The sequence below is a fragment of the Balearica regulorum genome, chromosome 20, assembly GCF_011004875.1.
Source record: "Balearica regulorum gibbericeps isolate bBalReg1 chromosome 20, bBalReg1.pri, whole genome shotgun sequence".
In the NCBI taxonomy this organism is placed as follows: Eukaryota; Metazoa; Chordata; class Aves; order Gruiformes; family Gruidae; genus Balearica; species Balearica regulorum.
Window position 1 is genome coordinate 4,574,459 of NC_046203.1, and position 27,304 is coordinate 4,601,762.

General features: G+C 40.3%; 1 protein-coding gene across 17 annotated transcripts in view; it reads left to right on the forward strand.

Annotated features, from left to right (window-relative positions):
- Nucleotides 1-27,304, forward strand: part of SCAI (suppressor of cancer cell invasion) — a 45,545-nt gene that overhangs the window by 5,477 nt on the left and 12,764 nt on the right. For 4 of the 17 annotated variants that reach the window (XM_075772855.1, XM_075772857.1, XM_075772856.1 and 1 more), the window contains exons 3-16: nucleotides 4,420-4,481; nucleotides 5,770-5,872; nucleotides 8,238-8,259; nucleotides 8,926-9,027; nucleotides 10,669-10,800; nucleotides 17,992-18,087; nucleotides 18,716-18,802; nucleotides 19,366-19,464; nucleotides 20,100-20,196; nucleotides 21,614-21,712; nucleotides 22,785-22,937; nucleotides 23,778-23,879; nucleotides 24,658-24,759; nucleotides 26,358-26,436. In XM_075772855.1, the coding sequence (XP_075628970.1) occupies nucleotides 5,851-5,872; nucleotides 8,238-8,259; nucleotides 8,926-9,027; nucleotides 10,669-10,800; nucleotides 17,992-18,087; nucleotides 18,716-18,802; nucleotides 19,366-19,464; nucleotides 20,100-20,196; nucleotides 21,614-21,712; nucleotides 22,785-22,937; nucleotides 23,778-23,879; nucleotides 24,658-24,759; nucleotides 26,358-26,436 (1,192 nt within the window). In that variant the 5' untranslated portion in view covers nucleotides 4,420-4,481; nucleotides 5,770-5,850. Of the gene's footprint in view, nucleotides 1-4,419; nucleotides 4,482-5,769; nucleotides 5,873-7,195; nucleotides 9,119-10,668; nucleotides 10,801-17,991; nucleotides 18,088-18,715; nucleotides 18,803-19,365; nucleotides 19,465-20,099; nucleotides 20,197-21,613; nucleotides 21,713-22,784; nucleotides 22,938-23,777; nucleotides 23,880-24,657; nucleotides 24,760-26,357; nucleotides 26,437-27,304 lie in introns of those variants that run through there. The other 13 variants (XR_012838521.1, XM_075772853.1, XM_075772854.1 and 10 more) reach the window with 8 other exon arrangements.

Genomic DNA, 27,304 nt, shown 5'->3' on the forward strand with positions numbered 1-27,304 from the left:
TATTTAAAGTGGGTCCTCCCATAGAGAATTTAGAAGAGTCTGCTGGTAAGGTGTGGCTTAGATGATGTCAATGTCGAAAGCAGGAGGGGACGACACTCTGTTTCCATGGTATGATGTTAATGAGCAGCTCCACATTGTTCTGGGAGAAAAGATGCCAAACTTGCAGTTCTCGATACAGACAGGTGTGCTTTAAGCAATAAAAGGATTTTTAAAAACTTGTAAACCAAATGAAAGGCCTGATTCTATAGACTAAGCACTTATTTGATGCTAAAATAATAGAATTTGGCACTGCGTGCTGAATATTCAAACTCATTTGACTTGAAATGGAGCTGAATTTGTGGTGCTGGCTATTTCCCTACAGGAAGTCTTGACACTGTTCCTGCTGAGATGTCAAAGGTAATGCCAAGGTGGCAGCTCACGTTAACTCTGAGGTCTTAATATAAGACAGCGTTTGCAAATCTGGTCCTCTGATATGCTGAGGAATGAACTACACATTCATGTGAAAGTATGAAACTTTCAGTTTGCAATAATAAAATAAAATTCATGTACAACTGCGTGTGCCTGCTGTCTGTCACTTCCACTTGCTGTAGTAGTGTGCATCTGGAGAATTGTGTGTGCGTGTTTTTGGTTTTTTATATCCCCTTCCCTCTCCCATTTTTAGGAAACAGTTTATGCAAATGGACAGTCAGGCTTCCTCTTCTTTCTTTTCTAAGCAGCTCTTAAATCACTCGTCCAATGTAACCAGCGTTGCTGTAGGGAGAAAAGCCCTGAAGATTATCTAGCCAGTAACGTTCACAAAACTCAAAGGAAGTTGAAGGAGAGGGACATGTTTAGTGCATCTATTAAAGTGAAGGACAGGGAGAAGAGAGTTGGCACGTTTTGCAGGAGGCATCTGGCCAGCCGGTCAGCATGTGCGGAGCTCAGGGACAGAAGGAGTGTTTCCCTTCGCTGGGTGGGAGAGCTGGGGTTACTGTCATGGCTGGGGAAGGGTCAACAGGGCCACACACAGGTCGATGCGGGACCAGCCTTCCTGCCTCTGTAAAGGAGAGGATGACTGTTCTGTACAAATGTGTGGGTTAGAGTCACAGACTCGGTTGTATGTTTTTATTATTTTTTTAAAATGTCTTTCCTCTTGCTTAGTCTTTAGAGCTAGTACTACTTCTGCAAGTTAGCTGCAAAATTGGCATATTTTAGTAGGAAAAATACTTTATTGGCCAGTTCCCAATTGGAGTAAACTAGTTGCATTTGCAGGTGATTTTCAATCAGCCACATGGTAATATGTTTACAAAATAGAAGTTTTTCATCTTCCTAGTTCATGCTGCATTTTTTCTTAGTGCCCCTTTGAAATAAGCAAACACCCAGGCAGAGAGAATGCCTTTTGACCAGCATTATCAGCTAAATAAAATAGCTACTTGTTTCTCTTTCTTAGGTTATATTGTAAGTTGCTTTTTATTGTGATGTTCAAACAAAAAAAGTCTCAAAAACCTGGGCTCTGCCCAGGTACTTTTCATTGTGTATTCTGTGTATGTGTTTATACAGCAGTGAGCATAGCTGGTACAGAAACAGTCTAGTTGTTCTTTAAGCCAGACCTGAGTCCTCTTGGAGTACAAACCCTGCCAGGAGTCCAGGAGTGGTCTCAGCCTGCTCGCAGATGCCTCCTGCCGCGTCCAAGTGAGCGACTGTAAAAGGAGCTTGGTACGTCTGGGAGGGCTGCAGCCACTGCAGTGCAGAGGTGCCCTGAGGTGAACAGTGGTTGGGGATGAGCAATGTCTGTGTCTGTTTCCCACTTTTACTAAAAACCTTGGAATACTAGAGAAATACTTCCCCCCCCCATATTTCTTTATAAAGTTACTGTACTTGATGTGTCTGATTCTTCTGCTTGTCAGACTTTAATGGGTCTGATGTATAACTGCTCCTTGCTGTTCCCTCTGAAGTACTGACTCCAGCAGCCTGTGAAGCTTTCAGTGCCTGCACGCCTCTGTGTGTGTGTGGGGGGGCTGTTAGTTATTTCAGTGTTTCTTGAGTAGAACTGAGTGGTGACTTTGGGACAGCGGCTCTCAATGGAAAATTAGGTATTCTGGCGAGAGGAATGAATTTGGATTCTAATTAATTTTGTGTTGTCTGAGGCTTTGTCAGGACTAGCACTCTGAGCAGATTACATAGAAACACACAGATGGTTTTCCCAAAACGTCCAGTATAGCTTTGAAAGAAAACACAAGAGGCGAGTATGCCAGTCTGTAGAAGAAAAGGAGGGGCAAATAGAGAGCAAAGGCAGACATCTTGCTTAACAAAGGCAAGGTTGGATGTTTCTTGGTAGAGGTTTGAGACATGATGGTACTAGGCTTCGGGTATGAACGATTAAGACCTTAGTTTTATCTGTGCTATTAATTTGTGGATAAGAAATAGATTCCAACTGGGCATCTGGCTTTATATCACGTCCCTCTTTGGCAATGAAGCTGTGGGAGATGTCTCAGGATGAAAAGCAAGAAGAGAGCTGGTCTTTTTGACTCAAGGTTTGAGACCTTTAAAATTCTGATATGTTGGAACATATTTTCTACCATCGGTTCTGTGGAGATCAGTTCTGATAACGTCTTAGTTTGAGGAAATTCCTGTATCAACGAGATAGATGTAGAAAGTGTGTTTGCTTTTGCTTTTTTTGTTACCACTTGCATCTCTAAGTAAGCGGGAAGCATTTTAAAAACAGAGTTTATATTTTTGTGCAGTGATTTCCTGATTAAAATGGTAAAACTATGCATGAAGCTGTGAATCAGGATGCAGCCATCACTTACCCTTATCATTAGTTCACTTGTCTAAGCACATACTTCCTGCTCAACTCCAGAATTTTAATATTAATCAGAGCCTCAGCTGTAAACCCCAAGCCAATTGTATTTGATGCAAGCAATGAAACTCCAGATCAGCAAGAGTTTAGGACTTGTGGTTGATACAGCAGTTGTTCCGTATTACATGTGTCACAGGACGTTCTGATTCTCGGGCTGAAGGTTAATCAATATAGTGAGCCCACCCTAGTTCACTCCTTGGTTTGTAGTTTGCTGTCCTCAGGTGGGTGGGTGAAAAAAACAAGAGCGTTTCTTCCAAAAAATAGAATGCTCTTCCTCTCCCTTCTATCCCCATCCCCAACATTAACCATTCTGGATTGTGCTGTTAGATTCAAATCTGCTGTCCTGTTCAGGTTATTTAAGGGACTGAGCTGAAGGCTCTGTAATGAAAACGACTGGAGCCTGAAATAAAATACCGATTCTCATTCTAATTTTAGCCAAGAAGCTTCACTGGGTCACATTGATCAGTTCTCTGCATTGTAATAGATTTGTTCCTGTGCATAGTGTGAATGTTTAACATCCAAACTTTATCTTTGGAAGGCTGGAATGCCATGGAGATCAGTATTTCTAAGATGCGTGAAGTCACCTATTAAATGACACAATGAATGACGTGTTCTGATTTTTGAAAGAGTTGCTTCTGAAACATGCGCTCGTGCTTATCCTTACAAAATCATACAATTTTTTCTGTAAGTGATAGTTTAAAGTATAAATGTCTAAAGATTTAAGACTAAATTCTTGAGGTTTTGAAGTAAGAAGGGTTATATATCGTGTATGTGAAGTATCTGTGCTCCCTACTGCTTGTGTTCAGTACTACCGACTCTGATTTCCTTGGTAAAATACCAGACAGAACAAATGTGCCGCTAAAGTCTTTGTAATGAGATTGTTTGCCTCTAGTAGTACAAGATGAGAGTTTTAAGTCTAATGCTGATGCTCTGGTGAGAAGAGAGTTGTTCTTTCAATTGACCATTTAGGTGAAGTAGATAAAGCACTGCTAATAGGTACTCACAGCTTTTATCCTCTAATACTCTTGCGATGAGGCTGTCCAGGTTGACTGGAAGGCAGGAGACACTGATGATTCCACAACCGAGCAGAAGCGATGGCTAGAAAAAAGCCAGATGGGTTGTACAAATGCTCTGTCAGGAGGTCAAGGTGCCGTGTCCAGCCAGCTCTGCTGTGCAGCTTTAGGAAATTACCCCATTTCTACCTGTCCTTACTCAACAGAGTTTACACACTCGTGACTTCCATCTGTACAGTATGCCATGCGGTTACAGTATCACTAAATTTTCTGTGGAGTGAAGTTTTATTTCCTTGTGTCAGGTGTGAAGGTATGACCACCCTCTCCTACAAGGCAGCTGAATGGCAGGTAGTAGTGATCCTAAGTAATAAATCTGGCTAAGGGCATGTGCATGTAATACGGTTATTTAACATATCTATGCTTGACTTCCATTGTCAGCTTGGTTTCCTTGAACTAGAGTATTCTTCGACTATTCACAAAGTGTGCCTTGCTTTACAGGCCTGAGTCCGAGTATAGGGCTAGTAGGGAGTGCATACCATTGACTTCAGTGCTCTTTTTCCCTTCCAGCTGAGCCTGGAAAACCTTAGCCAAAAGACGGCAAACCACAGGGAAGTGGAAACGTGTGTGATGTAAGTGACACATAACTTTAAAAATACTGGCTAGCATTGTGAAACTTTCATCCGTCTCCCATACCCCTCCTCCTCCTGCCTTTCAGCTCCAACTGCTTTGCGTAGTCTTGCCATCCTTTGGGATGCCTGTAAGCTCTTCTACCCTGGGTGCTGCAATGGGATGAATTTGTAAAATCTGTTAATGTATTGTACCAAGCAAACCTGGAATTGTGCGTTCTGAAAGTGTGTTGGAAGGAAACTGGCATGTGAAGTGCAGTGCTTGGCTAACACAATTTTTCTGCCTTGTATGGCCCGAGGAGTTGGCAAAATCTTTGAGAGAATAATAAGTTCTGCTGGAAGTCACCATTTTCTGACTTATTCTAACACTCTTTTAAACGAATGTTTCAGTGCCCCCTTTTGCAGACTCTGGAGATAATTTTTTTAATGTGTGCTACTTCAGAAAAAAGAAAAAAAAAATTGTCATGCAAAACAGCCCAACAGTTTCTTTTGCATGAAAGAAAGCAAAAAGTGTCAAACACAAGAACAATAATTAAGTAGGTGATATTATTTCTGGTATAGCTGGGCTGTCAAAACTGGGAGGGCTGTCTGCAGAAGAGGTGCACAGATCTATGGGTTACTTCTAGTATCAAAGAGAAGGAGAGGTCCACATTGTGGATGTACTATTGGTTGCATTTTATTTATATTTTTCATTTGGAGCTCAGCAGTCCCTGAGGAAAGGGCGATGTCAGTAGCTATATTCCTCCCTTTGCTGTGCCCACTTGCTGTTTCTAATAATAATTCTTTCTCCTGTCTGTAATGCTGCTGCATTACAACACAGTCTTTAGTGCAGGGAAGACCTCCTCCTTTCCTGAGCTGCTCGTGATAGTAGTTCTTTCTTTGCACAGCACCAAATACCACCCCCTCTGGAGCATGATAAGCCACAACCAGTGCATGAGAGAACTAATTTTATTTTCCTTCTCTGTCAGCTGGAAAAGCCAGCTTCACCTATTATTTAACAGCTCCTGTTGTCCTTTTTCTTTCCATATTCCCTTCCCATCTTTCCTTCATATTCAGGCATGTGCTGTGGCTGAATGAAACTAAGATTTAAATTGCAGCAGCGCCTGTTTCATGTCTGTAACCAGAACGCTTCTTGAATTTGAGATCTGTAGAAGAATTACCTTCTGGCAACTTTTCTAAAGATATTTAATGGAGGAAAATCATCATGCTTATTACTACTGTGCTTAATTCTTCACTGCTTTTACTTCTTTCTTGGTTGAACCCCATATTTCTTTTCCTCATTTTTTTCTAGAAGGAAGACTCTGCCAATGGTGTGATTCAGTCTGAATATTTTTATAATGTATTTTCTGAACGGTGTTATTTTATAATCATCATGAAGATAATTTGGACACGTAGTGAGTAAGAAACCAGTCCATTCTGAGTAGAACTCATGCTTACTTTTAAAGTGTAACCTTTAAGGATTTTCACTAGGACTTTCCATTATACCATTTTCATGTATAAATACACTGGATAGTTTAGAAGTACTCCTGTTTTCTGAGTGTAATATGTGGCAGAGCCAGAACATGCCTTTAATTATCCTGCAAGAGAGTGAAACTTGATCTCATCTGTTGTCACTGTCCAAAGTTGATTATTTGGAGCGTACTGGTTCTGTCATCCCAGAGGTGTTACATCTGTCGCATCTATTCTGTCCCACAGGCAATTGTGCTTGCATCTTCAGGTCATTAAGAACAGAGATAGTTTCATAATTGTGTGGGCAACTGAGGTTTCATTTCATTCTACTTTTAACTGTGATTTAGCTGTTTTATTATAAAATAACCCAGAAAGAGGGCACATTGAGGCTTCTGTGTTTAAGTTATTGTGTACTAATGAAATAGCTTTTCACGAGCACCCAGAGTCTTCTCCATTTGTTCTGATGCCTTAGATCAAGTGTCTTCTGTTCACCTCCCTCCCTCTAAAAGTGTCAGTAGAAAATGAGATTAATTTTTCTGTCTATCTTACTGTTTAGGTGCTCAAGGTTGAGTGAGAGGAATACCATCAAAATGTTTGACAAACGATGAAGTGAGGCTAAGCATGTCTGAAAAGCTGGCAGCTAGAATTTTTACAGACCATAATACAGGGCAGAGATTTTTGAGTTTCTCATAGAGACTTCTGTTCAAAGCCCTGTCTAGAATAAGCATTAAATGTGTAATTCGAAGCATGCTGATGAAAGTATGCATTGAGTGTTTTATTCTGGGTCTAACATGCAAGTTTTTCTTTTATATCATATGACATACATATGGCAACTCAGATTAGAACCAGGTAGAAAGCATATTTGGAATGCTGAACGGTAGGGATGTTTTCATGGCAGCAACTATCATAATGAGGGTTTTTTTAGTTTACTATTATTAGCTATATTTCAGTCTTCTTGTATCAATATCCTATTGCTGAGTATTGGTTTTAATGGAAATAATGAACAAACTGAGAAGTTTTAGCAGAAAGTCTGTGAAAATTTTGCCATTTGTAACGAAAAGCTTTCCCCTTTCTTCTACCTGGCTCCTTATTACACTTACACTTACACTTACACTTACACACACACACACACACACACACACACTTTGAGCTGCAGTGCCGTAGTGATATAAGTGCATCTCTTTGTTTTAAACCACTGTTTTTGTCATGTTCAGTAATACTGCTTTACAGTGTCCAATACTGGTACTGACTGTTTTTTGTTTTGACCTGTCCTGTTTCTCACCATCTTCACAGTGCTGGTTGTGCCAGGATGATGCCCTTCCCCAAACACTAAGAGCATCCCACGTTTGCAATGCTCATCATCTGCTTAAATGATATAAAATATAGGGGCAATAATATGTGGTGGAACTGTTACATTTCTCAACACAATCTAGTTTTTATTGGTTTTGCTAAGTTTGTGTGATGCACAGTTGTATAAGAAGTCTTTTATGTTTGTAGTAAGACGTTGCCTGGCAGGCAGGCCCTCTGTACGTAAAACCCAAAGCTGCTTCTTGCAAATAAACCTGAACTTTTTGTAAGATATTCATTTTAGAGGACAGAGAGTTTTGTTGTCTTCCTCCTGAATTAATCATCTATCTCTGTACTGTAATGAATTTTTTGTTCTCCCATCCTTTCCTTTCATATTTCTGTTTCTGGTGCTTCATGGTTCTTTATTTTATTTTATTTTTAGGTCTCTGCTTTTTGTGCTTGTGGCAGCTTCACTTTAAAGTGTAACTTGATCAGGCATTTATTGATATTTTGATCTCTAAAGCAATACAAGCTAAAGTCTTGATGTATGTATACATATGTTGGTATATGTGGGTTTTAAGATTTCAGCTTCCTTGGTTGTAGAATGAAGATATAATTTTGCAGGTACTATAGTTTCACATCTTCTGTGTAGAACAGTCTGTTTTACCAGTAGGGATTCTCTTCTGGAGATAAGTTTGAGTGACTGAGACTTAACTTCATTGCCTCTCTTTCAAATAGTAAATCCCTGACTATTTTAGTAAGTGTGCTCCTTTTGTGTGCTGCTTGATGTAAGTCTCTGCCTTTTTCTCCTCACCCTGGCTATATAATACCACATTTTAGCCTAAGCTCAGGCTACTGGTTGCCTTAATACCATCTGTGTGGCTTGTTTGCAACACTTATTTTTTTTTCATTTCTGAACCTGTGAATAAAGGAAAAACTGAATGTCCTAGTGGAGCGTCTCCAGGGTATACTAATTTTTCAGGTCTCTCTGCAGGATGTGCTTAAATGTGGTTTGTTTCCTAGGTTCCTTCACGAGCAGTCTCTGGTAAGAAGACAGGTTGTTCCCTCTGCTTTTGGCAATTTCCTTCCATGAGCAGAAAAAGTGCTTTTGCCCTCTGCTTCAGTAGTAGCTCCAAACCTACATGCTGATTGCTATATCAGGAGGCTGAGCATGCAGAATATTCTCCAATGTTTTGTATTCTGTTTGATAATATCTTCCCCCCCCGCCCCCCTTTTCCCTCTGTTTTTCTAACTTTCCACAAACTAGTATTGTGTTAAATATCTAGGAACTGGCTGGGCTTGGAGTAGGGTTTCAAAATATGCCTTAATTGTATTGTAATTATGACCTGAAAGAGGTTTTTTCTTCATTTCTCTGCAACAAGCATTTTTCCTGCCTTCTGATACCTTTCAGATGGGCAGGCAGTGAATTTTCTGGCATATCTTTTACTGATTGCGTAAGTGGCCCTCTGCAGTGGGGCTAGTGGACTCCCTCAACATGAGAACTGCAGTTGGTTTTACTTGCCTGCCCCAGGGCTAACACGGATGCCATTGGCCAATGTTAGCAGTGGTTGGGGTAGTTGGATAGTATAACTTAAGGGTAGCATAAAATAAAATCGACTTTACCATTGAATTAAAGGAATGATACACAGACTGTATGAAACGTACTTTGCCATTTAAGCAAGCTCCTTAATTTTTGAAAATGTATCTGAAGCTACTCTAGAGTGCCTGGTCTACCACAGTGGAGCGCTGCAGAATCCAAGAGCCTCGCCACAGGATTTAGGTCACCCTTGCTGCGGAGCACACAGGACCTGGGGTATTGTCCCTCTTCCTGAAATTCCTGAATCACCTCCTGGCTGCGTCTGACATCTGGTTTTTAGCTCTCACTCTTCGCTTCGATTTCATATGTTGGTGCTTTAAGTACTCAGTGTTGTTTGTTTTGTGCTGTGTGAGTGTAAATGTTTAGAGATTTCCAACACAGGCTAGTGCTTCACAGTGTTCATGTCCTGCTTGCTAGGCTCATGCCAACAGCTTTTGACATCTGGTTGGTATGTTTTGAACTCTCTTATACTGTCTGGCACCCATATTGCAGTTACTTGACAATAAGTAGATGCTTCCTACCTTTTTCTGGAACTCTTCAACAAACGGTTTGTGCAGTGCACCCCATGTCCTTGCACTAGTGCTCTAGTGCACTGTCACGTGGGCGTAAAAGACGAATGTGTGCTGCATCTTGTCTAAACTGGGAAATCATGAAACTGCTTGGTTGGCAGGATCTCTTCACTAACTTCTCCCCAAAAGCTGGGGGGAACTGCCAATTTCTTCTGCATTTGGTAGGCATGGGATGTTTATACAGGGAAGTATTTCTAATTGGTTATTGTGAAAGTTTTTCCGGACAATCAATGAAAGATGCTTCTGGGTAGCTTCCAGTGACCACAAGGAGTTAACTTTGCCGTTTCCTGGCTTGAATTGGGACTTGCAGGTAGTTAATTATGCAAATAGCATCCAAATAGAGCTTCTGCACGAATGGAAACTTGTTGCTTAACAAAAGTGCTTACCAGAACCTAGAGAAGTTGCTGAAAGTAAAAGCTCCGCATTTGCCCAGTTAGAGGTGTGTTTATCTTGCACTAAAATTCGTAGAGAGCACAGAAGAGGCAAAGACCTGGCAGCCATTTTCAGAGGAGCATCTTTTGTTGCTGCTGCTGAGAAATCTGTAGCTCACCTTTGGATGATCAAAAGGATAATTTTATATCTATGTTTCAAGTAAGATTTTAAAAAACATTCTGCCTTTATGGGCTTTCATATTCCTTTAGTTACTCAATACTAGGATTATCTACGTTATATCTTAGTTTTTTGTTCAGGTAATTACTGTATGACATATTTTTCATATCAGTAAAAATAGATCTGCAGGTATAATTGTGGGCAGTGCAGCCATGGAATTAAACAGTCATGAGAAAGCAGGGTATTTTTTAGCATTCTGCCTGAAATTGCTATGTTTTAGCAATAGCAACTAGGAAGCTACAGTTTTCAAGAGTTACAGAAGAAAATGAAATGTAAGCAGAGCTGAGGCTAGTCTGTCTAAATACAGCTGCAGGATAAACACCTCTGCAGAAAGGCACATTTAGAGAGGATTTCTGTGTCCAAGTATGAAACCCAAGTACTGTTTGTGTTACAGTCCTTTTGTTGGCAGTTTTGTGTTTGTGAATACAGTTCTCAATTATTTTATTTTATGACTCTTGTACCACTTTTATTTTTAATTTTGCTCTGTTAACTAGTGCATCGTGCAATAATTAGTCCCATGCTTTGATTCTCAGCTGTTATTTTTAATGAGTCCTGAGTAACCTGTGGGAGAATTGCATGCTCTTCGTTGCTGTCCCTATGGAACTGTACATGCATCTAATCTGGATGAGTTCATGGTAGCCCTCATTTTTGAGTAATATGGCTATTTTCTTCTTCATAGGACTGAGTTTGCCCTAAAAGAAATCATGTCATCAGGAGGAGCTGAAGATGATATTCCTCAAGCAGAGAGGAAAACAGTGACAGACTTTTGCTACTTACTGGATAAATCCAAACAGCTATTCAATGGCTTAAGGTTAGTGTGTTTTTGACAGTATTCCTTCAGAAAAGCATCGGAACATGCACTTTAGTATGTGAGTGATGCTGAAGTCAGTTGTACAATGAACATTTTGAATTCAAACCCAACAAGTTTGTTTAGGAGAGAATAATGTGCACCTATGTATGGGTAGTTTTGCACCATGTATGTCAGAGTGTCTGTAGCAGAGGTTCATGCATTTCTTCTGAGACAGTAGGGAAGGAAATGTGAGAAAGCTGAATGTCTTGGTCATGTCAGTTAACAGTAAACTAGAGGTTGGAAATTCCATGAAATTGATAGAATTTGTACTGAAATGTTGTGTATGAAGTACACAATTAAAGACTAAGTGGGGCTGTGTACAGTCAACAGCAGCAAGTACAAAACCCCACAGTCTCCGTACCAAAAAAAAAAGGGATGAGAAGGATTGGACCTAGGGCAGGGGGGAATATTTTGGGGGGGAGGAATTTAGGAAGCGATAAACAGAAACATCCAAACCATAGCCTGTATGTGTCTGGTGGAACAAACGTTTAATCTGAACTCTGGAGAAAGGTAAAATCTGCATTTATCTACAAAACATCTGCAATAACATCTAGAAAGTCTAGCTGTTTTGTTGGCACCAGTAAGAAGGGCAATAAGAGTAAGGGGAGTTCAAGGAAAATAGTTTGCATTTGGACAGTGATATAGGCATCCTGTTTATGTCAATATATGCTGATTACGTATTCAAGAGCTGGTTTATTTCTAAGCTTTGCTATAGAGTCTCTTAAGCAACATGGGTTTTACCTCATATCTTGTTGGCAGTTCAGCCTCTTACTGGTCTCTGAGTAATACTGTATGTTTGGGCCCATATAGCTTGCTGTTATTCAAACACAGATGGTTAGCAAAGATGTTTTTAATTCCTTCTCCCCCCGCTATTGATAATCCTTTCATGTGCTTTAAAAGTTGATTACCAAATCCAGAACAAACAGTTTTTGCTCCAAAATCTGGATGGTAAATGGGCAGTAGAGACAAGGAGTTCTTGGTGATTGCATTCGACACCCCACGAAACAGGGTCTAAAGCAAAAGGATGGAGATTTTGAGGCCAGGATTTCCAGTACCCTCTGTGCCATTACACTGGCTTTCTGACATAGCTTGCTTGAAACTTTGGCCTGAGTCACTGAAGAGTACAAATTAATACGGCTCATGTCTGGATGCATGATGCTCAAGTTCAGATTGCAGATGTGCCAGAGCACCTACAGCCAGTCTGTCTTTTCCCTTGGGCATGGAGGGAGTTAGTACTTGTATCAAATTTCCAGATGAGAGATGTAGTTTCTATGTGTATCCATGGTACTTTGCCAAAAAGAAACCTTCTTAGCCAGCTAGAGGAAAAGAAAATGTAAAACACCTTTGGGTGAAATTTGGGCAATAAAAATAGAGAGATGGGCTTCAGCAGCTGGCTCTGCTGTGTGAAAAGTCGGAACATACTGGAACAGGAGCCTGCCTCTGTCGTTACTGTAACTTGACAGAATTAATGTAGTTGCTTCTTGCACTGAACTTGACCACCATTTCAACTATAAGCCCTGTGATTCCTATGGGCATAATGACTGGACAAAGCAGCATTATAATTTTCAGGTATTTCTTCTGTTAGTGCTTGTTCTCTCCTGGGTAGTTCACCTGGAAATGACTTGGCAAGTATCCTAATTCTTAGTCCAGTTGCTTGCTTTTCCCTGTAGCATAATAAATGCATTTGAAGCATCGCTGCCTTCCTCTGTTTTGAAGATGATGGTGGCCTTTGCTGCTATGTTTTATGCCATTCTCTTGTCCCTACCATGTTTCATGGAAAAGAAGTGATGGGGGAGGGAGAGAAGAGCAATGATTTCCTTCCTGAAACCTCCTCTGGGCACTTCAGCTACAGGGAACTGAGCCTATAGCTGTGTTGGCAGCTGCTTAGCTGTTCCTGCTGCCAAAAATGCAAGGGCTCAGCCTGCCACGTCTTTGTTTCAGTAGCATTTCCTTCCTCTCTTCCCAATACAGATGCCAAATACAGCATTTGAGGAAAACATATGATGATCTGCCAAGGTTGCTGCTCCAAAGTATATACTTCATTCTCACACTACCAGTGATACCATCCTTTTGTGGCCACGCCTGCTAGAATATCTTAGAGGGGCTGTACTCCCGTTTTGAACACCCTGAGCTATAAGTTAGAAACAACTGTTACTGAAGTATGTTCCAATTGCTATCTTCTCTCCTTTCCCCACTCCCACTTGCTTTTTTCTTGGAAAAAGGCTGGAAAGAGGGAGCGTGTTAGGAAGCAGTTTTTCATGGTGTACTGTCACCAGTTATTATTTTCCTTTTAATGTTAAAAAAATGCTTAAATGTGTTCAGTATCACAGAGAAGCTTGAGACTTTAAGAAATAAAAAGACTTTCCACATACGTTATGCTTTCCTGGATTTTAAGGTCTTGTTGCTCATTGTGCAGGCTGCAAGAACCATGACTGACATCCTTTCATGGAAAGAGGTGATAGCGTTTAATCATTTATTTTGTAGACTTCTGGTAAGATGCAAGTTGAACCTCTTAGTTTTGTTCCATGCTGCTGCTGCTGCTGCTGCTTTAGAAACAACAGGACCCTGTTAGCTTCAGGTAATGCTGCAGGCTGTAGCCTGTCTGGTTCTGGGAAGGGACTGGCTTCTCACACGACTGCATCTGTGAAGCAAGTTACTGTGAGTGCTACTGGTGTGCTCACTGTCTTTGTGGGTTATTAGAGGCAGTGAGGAAGCTACGCCACAATGCTGTTATCCCACCACTGCTTAGGTTCTGGGAATAGGAGCCTGTAATTACGGCAAGCCTATGAACATAAAAGGAAATTGTCTTTTTTATCTCCTGTCAAAACTGTGAATGTATTTAAAGCTCTGAATGTTAAACTTACAGTTATTGTAACCTTCCTTTTTGAAGTGTACTGCTGAGTCTCTGGGACTTTCTCAACATCCTCGTGTCTCTGGAAGTTGTCCCTGTGTGACAACTTCCATGTGGTGCCAGCCAGACAAACCTCAGCACCTTTAATTGGTTTTAAACCAGTATTATCTGGCTTCTAAACAGCATGGCTGAAGTGAACTACTGACAGAAAATGCACAGTGCTGGTCTTTGCTGAGACTGTACAGCAAGAGTTAGATAAAATTCTGGACTGTCTATGGAATTTATCCACCAGCCTCTCTTGTGTGGCAAGGGAACCAGTCTTCTGTGCCCAGTGTGAGAAACCCGTCCTTTTAGAACATCTGAGTTTGCGTCTTCATGTCCCATTTGGAATGTTTTAAAAGCCAAGAAATTGGAAACAGTTTCCACTTGTTGGAAGCTATTGTAATGAAGTGTGTAACTGTTCTCTGAATAGAACTGTCCTAAATCAAAGCATCTCCGTTCCCTCCTCTGTGTCTGGATTCCTTCTTGCTGCTGCTTCTTCCTTCCTGTTAAGCTGATTGTGATCAGTAGCAGCATGAGTGAGTACCCCTACCGCTGCCTGGTCTGTGCCCAGCATCCTCGGCCAGGCAGACCCTGGAGGGAGATGAGGCTGTTGCCTTTTTCTCTCCATATTGCTCTAGTGTCCTTCTGTAGATCTGGAAGTAGCAAAATGTCTTGGTAGAACATAGGTCTTCTGCTCTCATTTTGGGTGTGTCATTGCTTCTGGATCATATATTCCCTGTCTCCTTCAGTGGGAGGAGCTGTATTAATAATCCACTCTGCGATCAACCGAGTCATTACTGTAGTATTCTTTTGGGCTATTTCTCACCAAATAATGCAGATCCTCTGGTCCGATTAAAAAAACTGCACTAAATGTCCTCTTTTGCTTATGCATCCATTTTCTCCCAGCAAAATTTCTTGATGCATGGGAGCAACATGCATGATGTTCAGAACATGAAGCAGTAAACGGATGGCAGCAATGGCAGCTTTTGTCTGCAAAAATCTGTGGTGAAAGCACCATAATGCATTGTCATAAATGAAGTTTTATTACAGCCATGTCAGAATACTATCAAAAGAACAAGTGCTACTGTCTGTTTCCATGGAGATCTTTCCTGTTCCCTGGGGAGCCGAGGAATTGCATGGTAATGTGCAGCTATGCCAGCTGCAATTAGACGAGCATACCGCTTGAGAAATACGCATGTGGACACCCAGCAGTGACTGTGGACAGCAGTGGCCAAACATGTGTACACTGCGCTAACAGAGGCTTTTTAAAATGCCACTAATTTTCACATATTCAGAACTAATGCAGCACAGTGAACTAGGTTTTATAAGAATGCTTAGGCTCGTACAGAGAATTGAGGGGGTGACAGGTGCGCAAGGGAAGATGACAGGTGAGGTATAAAGAGCGTATTAATTTACTGATGAGGGATATATGCATAAGCATGATCAGCAAATAGTTACCTGCTTATTTCTTAATTTGTGCACGCACCTACTTCTTGGTGTTTGAGAGAAGGAGGATATATATTCTTGTTTCCTTGCTTGAATGTCCTAAGCAACTTGGCCTAGAAAGCCATATTTACTGCTGGTAGGGTTCTTTGAGTCAACTTGCTAATTCAGTCATTCTTTAAGTTAGTGCCAGGGAACTTTTCTGTTTTTATTTTTACTAATCAATTTTAGTGTTATTTTGTATTTGTATTCACTTCTTTCAAACATTGAATTTTGTGGATGTGCTAATTAAATTGAACTACCTCTTGCTATATCAAAGCCTGCAGTATAGCTTAGGCATGTATTTGGACAGTTTAACTTCTTTTGTGTAGCTAAAATGTTTACATCTATTACAACAATAAAAATGGTGAATCACTGGTTGCAGTAAATGCTTTAAATTTGTATGTGTTTGTATTAAGCTATCTTTGGATGAAGATGTTGGTGCCCTGAAAAGTATGCTCCAAGATGTTGAGCAGCCAATTGCAACTTCGAGGGGAATTTTTTTTAATTTTTTTTTTTTTTTTTTTTTTTTTGTAAACTCTTGCCCGGATTCCTCAGCATCTTCATAGAATAGCAGCAGCAAGTACAGGAATGGTTTTCCAGGCTGGTAAGAGTTGTAACCAGTAACAGATTCATTTTACATGTAGTAACTAACCTAGGTCCCTTCAAGCTGTGTGGGAAATACAGTTAGCTGATGAGCAAAGGAATAGTAATTTCCTTTTCTACCTAGGGTGCTGTTAAAGCAATTGCAGTTAGTGGAAAGGCGCCAGTACACTGCTCTGGAAATCATAGCATGCCGCTTTGCTTGTCTTGCTCCTCCAGAGGACACGGCATGGTTTCCAAAAGGCGGTGTTTCCCTCAGTCTCGACCTCCCAGGCTTGGAAGTGGAACATGCTGCTTTTCTGTGCCTGTCTGCTGAAGACTGAGGTGTTGGATGATATGTTGACCAGCACAGTGACTGGAGAAAGCATTCCCTGGAGAAATCACTCTTGAATCAAATGGAGAAATCACTCTTGAATCAAATGGAAGATTGTGCCATCTTGAAAAAGCTGTTCCACTTCCACAGAGAGTTGTATACCTCCTTTGAATCAGCTTCAGTATAGGTTTGTAGGCAACATGTGCTCAGTGAGACTAAGGGTTTTTGGTCTTCTCTGTTGCATTTGTTCCAAGATTCAAGTAAGTCCCAGGTGACGGCCTTCTGTTAGGATTGAGAGCACAAACCTTTGAAGTTAAAATCCTTAGGACTGCATCATAGTTGTGGGGTGGAGGTGGAGGGAAATACATCACAGCACGCAAAATGAGTGGAGGCGTGAAAGCAGAACTGCACTGGATTGACTAGCCTCGTAGCACTGGAGACTGATGAAGCACACAGAAGGTCTCAGGTTCTGACGTATCACTACCTATGAGTTAGAGGGTGACAAATGTTGCGGTGATGATGTAACCTGACCCAGTGAATGTTAGTGGTGAGCATCCATATGCTTGCTTGACCTAGTGACATTTGATTTGGACAGCTGATTTATGTATGATGTTAAAGGGTCTGTTTCTGAAACAGTGAACAATCTCATGCATTTAAAAAAGATTATTTCCTTGATGAGTAGCAAGACATATTATCAATCTAAATGAACTAATTTCCATCAGATTATTCTGCTTGTTCTTGGGTAGGTTGGTTTGTTTTACTGTGATATTTTAAGAGTCCAATTTTGCTTTCTGTGCATATAACCATAAAATTACTTCTCTTTTAGCAAGATGGTAAGATGTTTTCGATCACTTGTTGAAAAATGCATGTAGGAACATGGTCATTTCCTATTTGGAGTGATTATTTGTAGGCCTGTTTTGATGCTGTTGAGAACCTGTTAAAATTGAGGAACCTTGATAAGGGCATGTTTATAGGGGTTAGAGAACATGGATTGCTTTTTGCCCTGTGGACCATATTTGTCCATAAATACCAATGTTTTTGCATACGTTTGTGCGTCTGACCAACAGCTGGACAAGCACTCTTGGCTAGGACATTAAGGATTGTGGATATTGAGTGGCAATAGACACTAGAATAACTAGAATAATTCTACTGTTCTTTGGACAAGTGATTGAATTACAGGTCTTGCATTTGAAGGTTGAGTTATTGTCTTAGTAGGAAAAGTTTTACTTCAAAAATTTATGGTTAAGCTGCACACCTTCAGCTTGATCTTATAGTATCATCCCTTTTTGTAAGGAACCTGCAGAGCTCAGGCAGTTTGAGACACTGGTTCGCTGTGTCCCTGTATCCCCCAACAGTGATTAAGGATAGGGAATCACTCGGAAGATTTGCGATATGCAATGGGACCTTTAATAACACTGATAACTTCAATCCTGTTGCATTTGGAAAGTGCCTAGAGAATTCGTTCAAAAGTAGGAAGAATAATTAGGACACAGCACTGGAGGATTTCTTCCTCCCCCCCCAGTACATGCTTCTTTCTCATATACATATGCATATGCAGTCTTTTCTTGTAGATATGTTAAATGAATATGCTTGTGGCATGTTTTTAGGATACTGTGGTCAGATATTCATAGATGTACTTCCTACAAACTAAACAGGATTTCCTTGCAGATTCCAATAGCAACAGGTTTTGAGAAACTATGAGAATCATGGTTCTTGTAGTTCTGGGTGCAGGCAGAGTTATAAAGCATTTCAAGTCAGTTCTGAACAAAGCTGTTCAGAGATTGACACACATGTGCTGCTGTCACATTGGGCTGGCTGGAACCTATTTCTTAACTCTTCATTTATCACTTGTCTGTTGCAGGGATTTACCTCAGTATGGGCAAAAGCAGTGGCAATCCTATTTTGGGCGAACATTTGACGTTTACACCAAACTCTGGAAATTTCAACAGCAACATCGGTAAGGGAATGTTGTAGGCAGACGTGTGCTGTGGATTTAAGTGCAACTTTAATCTCTGGTATGCCTAGGGGCCCCAGTTAAGATTGAGATTTCACTGCGTTATTCAAGCGTGAAGGAAGGGAATAGTCACTTCCTGTAGTGCTCACAGTCTAATGAATTAAAATATTGCAGAGTTTTCAGTGTGACTTTTTTAACAAAACCTTTTGCTCTACTTGAATGCACGTTGCTTTAATGTATTACCAAGGAGAAGCTGGCACAATGGCTTCTGCAGTGCAGAACCCATCTGGAATGGTGTGAAGCGCCTTGCTGCAGCGTGGGCTCTGAGCTTTCACACCTTAATGTTGATGGCATAGTCTGAGTGTTCTCCTGGGAAGTTGTGACTTTTTGTTGTGTGTTATTTTGTGCAACATACTTATGTCTAGCTCTCACAAGTTTATGCAAGATAAATGGTCCTTGTTCTGGTGTGCGTATGCAGTGCTGTTGACTCTGTGAGGGACTGCTACTGGAAATGCCACACCAGTAAGGAAAGCTGAATTTGGCCCTACCGTGGCTCCTTGTCTTGTCTGGTGTGATGTTCTGAGAAATTCTGGAATGCCTTTTAATCTTTCTTTTCTCTCTTGCGAAATAGACAAGTATTGGACAATCGGTATGGGTTGAAGCGGTGGCAAATTGGGGAAATTGCTTCCAAGATTGGGCAGCTCTATTACCATTATTAGTAAGTAAGCACAGAAAAGGATTCAGTAGGGGAATGCAGCTCCACGCCAAACATCTGGACACTCAGTCAGGAGAAATGAGTGTATCAGTTGAGTCATGATGCCTGTTTCTGAATGAGAAGGCCCTTGGGACTGTGTGGGGGTGCTGCAGAGAAAGGCACCCCTGAGCCCAATACCGTATTGCTAGTCACGGTGATACTGCCTAAGGACTTACCTCCTACCTCTAAAGTGTCTCTAAGTCTTCCATGCGTGCTGCGTTTGACTGTTGTGCAAACGTGTGATTTACAAGTTTGGGAGCTTCATGTTCCTTTAAACTTTTCAATTAACCTGTCACCTGTACATGTGGGTACAAGATGGGCAGATTTGATTGTTATCTGAAATGGAATCCAAGCTCTGAAATCTGTCTTCCCAGCAGGGACAAAGAATGAGAGTCTGGCTTTCATATGATATTACTTGAGGAGGGAGTTTTGCCATTGATGCACAAGATGGTTGAGGGGGCAGGAAGGGAGGGTTTGGCATGGATTTCCATCTGAAGCAGTGAGCTAATCTGGTTCTTCCTCTGCAGCTTGCGCACTTCAGAAACCAGCTATCTCAATGAAGCTTTCTCCTTCTATTCAGCAATTAGACAAAGGTCATACTACTCCCAAGTCAACAAAGAAGACAGGTATGTCTGAATGAATGTCCTTGTTTTTTCAAGACTAGAACGGTGTATGAAAGCAGCAAATAACTATAAACGGTAGGAGCATACCTGGGATAAAATCAGTGTTGTTGGAGGAAGTTTCTTTTTAATCCTTCTGCCATGATTAGAAACCTGTTTCAGACAAAGTAGGATTGACTAAGCAAGTTTCTAGATGCTGTCAGAAGACTTTAGACATGGATGAGTAATTATGGGCTATGCTGACTTGCAGATCTCTAAGTTGACCCAGGTGGGTGGACTCTGAGCCAGCTGTGATTATCAAGTGATGCAGTGGGGTCAGATATTGCCTGGGAACTGGCAAAAGGTTTGAAGATCCAGCTATTATATTTGACTTCCATGCCTATTCTTATGTAAGGAGACCAGGGAAGCAGAAGGCTGTGGCTTTCTTGATGTATATTTTATGTCCTTGTACTCAATTTTAAATAAACCTGTAAGCAGCCAGGTAGCTATTGATCTCCACATGAATTCAGTTAGAATTCTTCGTCTGCAGAGTGTTCAGCCTTGCTCTAGTCTTAAACTCCTCCTCCCCCTTACCCCTGTTGCCTACCTATGTTCTATTTTAATCTCAAATTTGGCTGTGGTGTTTTTGTTGTTGTGTTTAGGCCTGAATTAGTGGTTAAGAAGCTGCGTTATTATGCAAGGTTTATAGTGGTTTGTCTCTTGCTCAACAAAATGGATGTTGTAAAGGACCTTGTAAAGGTATGTCAAAATGAAGATAAAGGTGCTAAGGGGTGGGAGGTTGCTGGTTATTCAGGACTTTTCTCCTGATTTAAGGAATCCATAATAGAGTCTATTTCAGTTGAAATATCACTCATTAGATCTATGATGTTTGCTGCTGCTGCTGCAGCGTAGCTTTTCATTTTTTTTCTCTCATTTAATTGATTGTACTGTTGGATGTCACGGAAGGAATAACATGGCTGGAGCTATGGAAAGATTCAGTATGATGTGAACATTTGGCTAGAAAAAAACTTTACAAATTCATATTATTACTTAGGAATAAATTGTAAGATGCATGTTATTCATGTGAAAGTGTGGGGATCGTCTGAGTACATCTTCATTCCTTTAGTGGATTTAAGACATTGGTGGAATCTCCCCCAGCAAGTCAGTCTTCATGACACTTTGTTGCTTGAAAAGCCAGTGTCTCCTAGCTTGATGTTGAGCTTATTTGTCTTCCCTTCCAAACTGCTATCGCTCTGTCCTGTGTCTAGAACACATCCTAAATACATTTTGCACCTTCCAAAGACCCATCAAAATTAAACCTTGCTAAATGATGTAGGTATTACTGTGCAATTGGAGAGGCTGGATGTGCATATGCCTCTGCTGTGGGAGTAAAGCACTGAACGCCTATAAACACAAGGCTGTAGGTACAACAGGTAGAGTACAGGCCAATGTTGATCATTGCTTTTCTAGTATAGCTGACATCCAGCATAGTGAATATCTTCTGTGAATCAAACATTTAATAATGACACTTTAAACTCAAATGATTTGATAGCATTGTTTGAACACCAAGTAAAATATTCCAATAGCTGCAGCCTCGATAGGATACAACAAAGGAACAATATGCTTCTCCTGACAGCATATGCTTCCCAAACCTCTCTAACAACCTTGCTGCAAGCAGCTTCTGGTATTGACAGTTTTGTGTAGGTTGCATTACTGTCTTTGTGTCTAAGCTTACTTGAACTGCTAGCTTAGCTTAGTAGCAGCTAAAAAAGCCATACCATTCACTTCCTCAATGTATTTAAAGTTACTTGTAAGCTGAAATTTGAGTCCTTGGTATCCGTAGCTTATGGTAATAACCAGTGACATAGCTGTACGTGAGTGGGATGGTTATACTTAACTTCAGATATTCTCTGCATTTGGACCTACTTAAAAGACACTTTGCATTGCCAAAACTCAGTGTAACGTTGGCATTCTGTCTCCTGAAAGAGCGCGTTTTGGCTGGCATGTTAGTCATAAGTGCGCTGCATATGTTCTCAAGTAATGGGTTTTGGGTTGGTTTTTTTTTTTTATTATTCTTAAAGGCCAGCACAGCTAACCAAATTGTAAAGTTACTGACTGCGTGTTAAGCTCTCAGTTTAAGAAGTGACTATGTCTGTCTCTGAACTTTATACATCAGGAGCTGTCAGATGAAATCGAGGACTACACTCATCGTTTTAATACTGAAGATCAGGTGGAGTGGAACCTGGTTCTTCAGGAAGTGGCAGCGTTTATTGAGGTGAGAATACCAGTCCCTTTTAGTAATTACTTTAAAATTTTCTGACTTGTTCACCTCTGTATGGTACATGCAGGGACTGTATTCCTGTCCAATTTAATCACTGAAATGCATTCACAGTAGTGTCACAGTGATGGCCATGAAAGTGTCTGAAGAGTCAGACCTGGTTGTATAACGTATTGAAGATAGAAGCATGAAGCCGAGATACACTTGGTCACTGTATTGGTTTTGCTCTTGGTGTTCAGAGAATGGTGGAATTGAAAGCACAGCAGTTCTCATGGTCAATATTTTGGAGAGACTGCTAACTCCAGTCCTGTTGTTGTGGAAGCCAATCCAATTTGCTGATGTTTTGATTGTGTTTCAAAGTGTACTTTGTTGGAGTACTGGTGTATTACACTGGCAATGCATAAGCAGTCTATAATGGAAAATATGGTGTAAGCATGGCAGTTCACTGAGAGGCTCTTAGCATAGTTGTAATGTGACCAATTTCGAGAGTTTGTTAAAAGGAAAATATTTGTTTTATTCTGCCAAGTTGAGACCATGTTCTACTTTCCCCCTTTCGTACAAGATGTCACTACGTAACATGAGTATTTATTTAAGTATTGCCAGAATGGATGGCAGCGTTATCACTTGGTCATCTCCTTTGCTATTTATTTCTAGGAAGGGAAGGTGAACTAAAATAGTGCTGGGTTCTTCTGTATTGTAGGAATGTTTAGTTTATTCTGTATGAATTTATAAGGTTGTTGGTGACACTTGGTTCCTCAGGTATAGAAAAGCTGAAGCAGAATTTGTGTCACTTGAGGAAGTATGTTTTTCTGTTTACTGTACCTTTATGTGCTTGTACTATGGATTTGCTTGCAGTCCCTAAGAGCTGTTGCTTTTCCAAGTGGTAAGGCATTACTCTGTAGCCTGCATACAAATATACAAAGAGATATATGGCAAATTAATTTTAAAAATCTGCCTCAGTTATGAAATGTTTAATGCAAGTTATGAGACCTTTGGACTTCTCTCTGACTGCAAATATGTATGTTTTCTTGAATTCCTGATTTATTCTGGTTGCTTTTTTTTTTTTTAGGCAGACCCTGTCATGGTTTTAAATGACGACAACACCATTGTAATCACCTCTAACAGGCTTTCTGAAACAGGAGCTCCGTTGCTAGAGCAGGGAATGATAGTGGGACAGCTTGCTCTTGCAGATGCACTGATTATTGGGAACTGCAACAACCAGGTAAAAGAAATTCCAGGGACTTGGGTTTGTATCTTTGGAGTTCAGAGTCCTTTTCCCTGTGACATCCCTTCTGATTATACAACAGAGATTCCAGTAGAGGCAAACATTAAAATATTTCGATTGTGATGTTTGCAGTGCCAGCAAGAAGAAGAGGTTCTCAGAAATAAGAGCTAAAAATGAAATGGTAGATAGTAGACCTGTGGTACTAACCTCTTATGCTTATATTCATCATGTCAATTAAGTAGCTACAATTGATTTTCATATACTGGATTGTTTTTAACAACATTCAAACATGAGAGGCCTCTGGGCTATGTCTAGAAAAAGCTTGACTTAGGCTTTCACATGACATACTCCAGCTCTTTGCAACTTCAGTTGCACAGGAAGAGGTTTTCAAAAAACCAAGATCTTGGTTTTTAGATGATGATGATAGCGAAGCTGTACAGAACTCATGACTTCTCTCTGAGCTCTTTTTTCAGGTAAAAAAGGAGTTGTATCTAAACTACAGTTTCTGTATCTTTTTCAGATTTTTGTCTAAATTCATAGTACATAGCAGTTTCAGCACATGATTTGTAACCACCCCAGAAAAGTCAGTAATTTGCAAATTAGGGGTCTGTACTACAGTGAACTGGCTTGGAGGACCCGTAGTAAATAGACTTTGTCCTCTGTGAGCTCTTCTAAAAGTCATTCACAGGTCCTTAGAGATTCCAAGATGACACTGACAGATCCCTGAGAGACAGAAAATGGTCTGTCTCATATGCAGTTGAATCTCTTACCTGGATACCTCCAAAGAAACACTGTTTAATCTGTATCTGGCAGAATAAACTGTTGACTCTCTTGCAGGTCAAGTTCAGTGAATTAACAATTGATATGTTCCGAATGCTACAAGCACTTGAAAGGGAACCAATGAATTTAGCGTCACAAATGAACAAACCTGGAATGCAGGTGAGTTCCATTTCAGTGACAAATTTGGCAACAGATCTTAACTGGGGATTTTTTGTTTGTTTTGCTTCAAATGGTGTACTCTTTCAGTATGGTCACTGTGCAGAGCAGGTTAGTAAAGCTGGTGTAACTCTTACAAGAAGTCAATGACGAGCAGCTCAAACCTATGGAGCTTGATCCAAGTAGTGTCCTTCCCCCCTGCTTTCTTTTTTTTCTCCTTAGCAAACCTTCAATCGTGAAAAAAATAGCAGCAATGAATATTTGGGCATCATTTCACAGAAGGTTTACATTGGTCTAGCCAAGGCACTTCTGAAGGAGTGCCATGCCTGTCCTTATCCTTGTACATTTAGCCCTTGCTTTGTTTTCACTCTAGCAGTCATGCAGCCAGATGAGTTCATCAGCTTCCTAAGTCATCTGAAAGTTAAATATCCCCTTCAGAGAAGGCATAAAAAATATTTTATCTAGGGGCAAAAGGAAATATGTAGATTTTCATTTATTTGAGATGAGGAGTGAATATTTTCACTCTTTCCTTGGGTGATGCTTTAGAGAGTAAGAAAGATTTAGGTAACCGATTTAAGTGAGGGATAATACAAAGTTCTGGTTCAAATACCGTGCATATTGTTTTACTTTGTAGTCGAAATGCAACATGGGCAGACCGTTTGTGTGGGAAGTATGTTGAAGATGAACGTTCTAATAAATAGAAATTTAGAGGGTTATGAAACTGCTTTGGTAATATACTGTGTTGGGGTTTTTGTGTTTTGTTTGTTGTTTTTTTTAACAGGAGTCCACGGAGAAACCAGCCAGGCGGGAAAACCCCCATAAATATCTACTTTATAAACCAACTTTTAGCCAGCTATATACATTTTTAGCAGCATCATTTAAGGTTTGTGAAATTGGTGAATTTATTTGTAATAGAAAAATATCCAGAATGACATATGATACTAAATAAAATGTGGTTGAGATAATCTTTTATACTTCAAGATAGTGAAGCCTTTTTGGCCTTCTTAAAATGTTCAATATGATCTTCAGAGAGGATGGTAATGTTATAGATATGTGTAATTTGTGTAATAAAGGCAAGTCTGTTGACTGCTGTTAAGGGAAAGAAAAAAATTCATTGTAAGATAGAAACCCAGCTTGCTGTTATCCAGTAGTTGTTGTACCATCCAACCATCTTCAAAGCGAAACTCCTGTTAGTGGCTGTCCAGTGTCAAGCGTGGTGCGTGGCAGTACTATGGAAAGCCTTAAGTAACGCGATGTAATAGTCGCATATGATTTCATGTTATCCAATAATTTTATTTGTGTGGGTGTACCTACACACGCATATATACAGACATTTATATTTATATATATAGACATATATAAAAATAAATGTTTCCTATATAAAGTTTATCTATTTCCTATATATATATATTAGATAGGAAATATTACTTGAAATAAGAGATCTGGAGAACAGAAAAATCTTAAGAGTATTCTTCTACTTCGTGTGGTGCCCAACCCAATCCAAAATCAGGGAAGTATGTCAAGAAACTGTTGTCCTTAAGGACTTTACACCTGGTGGGTCTCCAGTTCTGTATCCCCTTTGAATTGTATCTCTCCTGCACCTGACATATTTTTATCTCCCTGTCTTATTTTGTTACCCACTACTCTCTTCCATGTAAGTAATGTATACCTTTGTAGACTTAATACAGTTGCTGTGTTTATTTTAATTAAAGTAAGTTGTGGGGCTCATTATGCTTATTTATGCCTGTACAAGTCAACAACTTAGGGTTTAGTAGTGAAAACAGAATACGGATCCTATAATGAAACAAGTTTCCGTTTGTTTCAAGAAACGACTGTAAAGAAACAGCTGGCAAGGTGAAGGAAGTTAATCTTCACTACTTAGAATTTTGGGTGCCTGCATGCTCAGCAGAAATTAAAATCATCTGTTTCCTCATGCAGACAGCCCATTAGAAAGGTGGAAAATAGATTTCTTTTACAGGTCTATACAGAAAACTGGATGTGTTGTGCTAGTTGTCCAGCTGAGAAGGGTCGAGAGAAGAGGCAGATGTTGCAGACTCTGGGGTATTTGGAAACAAAGAACTTCCTTTAGGATCCTGAATTGTTTGGGAGTTAGGGTCTGCGTGCATCTTGGCAGGTTTTGGTTTCCATATCTTGGAAAGCCTCATCTGGTTAGATAGCGAGAGAGTCTATGTGGAAGCAGATGCATTTTAGTGCTGCTTGAACCTCTGATATCAGCCTAGAGGTCTGTGTGGGGAAAAAAAAAAGCATGAACGTATCATCAGTTTCCATTTTTGTACTCTGTGTACTCACCTATTTGAAGGGGTGTATGTGGTGGGGAGGGGTATATACACATAGGAAGAACAGAGTGAAGGGAAGCCAGAAGCAGGAGTAGCACATCTTAAATGACAATGTGATGATTGAATTTTAAAGTGAACATATACATTTATTTCTTTGCTGTTCTTCTCTTTATTTGAATTTCAGGAGCTGCCTGCAAACAGTGTACTGCTGATTTACTTGTCTGCCACGGGCGTGTTTCCATCAGGTCGTTCGGATAGTGAAGGTACAATAAAGGAATGCTCCCTGTCATGAACAGGGCTTGAATTCTCTTTATGTTCCAGGACAAGTGACCAAGAAAGATGTCACAAAGCTCCTTTTAAAAGACAAGTCAATTTTATTCTCCTGTCTACTTAGTAAGATAGCCTTTTTTCCCCCCAAACAATAGTTAATCCCTCTGTTTTTAATTAGTGTGCATTAACCTGAGACCTTCTCAAAGGACATACCCAGTTTTTGATGCATCTGAAGTATTAAAAGCTTCAACAATTTTGAAGACCACATGGCTCAGTTGATGCATCAGCGCAAAGTTAATAAAATGGCTAAATGGCACTTTGTGATTCTTTCCCATCTCCAGTACTATGAGAACATATGGTCAGGAGATGGGTGGTAAAAGGGCTGAAGTGTCTGCAGGGACTGTTCTATTTGCACGCTTGTTAACCTGACAATTCAAGCCCTTCTCATGATTTTTGGCAATTCCCCTCACCTCATCTTCCTGTTCTTTGCAACTTAGCAGAATATTTGGATGCAGCTGCAATCTAAAAGCTGAAAACTGGTTGGCTGAAGTAAACACAGTGAAAAGATCTGTTTATATAATTTAAGGGAAAAAAAAAAGTTTTTAACATCCTAAATATTGTACATGCCTCATCTGTTTGAGACTTGCATTCCTTTATAAGATGCATGCCTTGTCCATCCCAATGCATGATTTATAGAGCTCTCAAAATGTTAAAGGAAAAAAAAATCCCTGTCAGCTGTGGGTTGTGGCAGTGATTTTTTTTAAATACTTTTAACATTTTACTTTTTGCTGCAACTTGGCGATAGGTTCTAACTAAACCATGTTCTTTAAAGCCTGTGTTACGTCCACTTCACTGCATGTA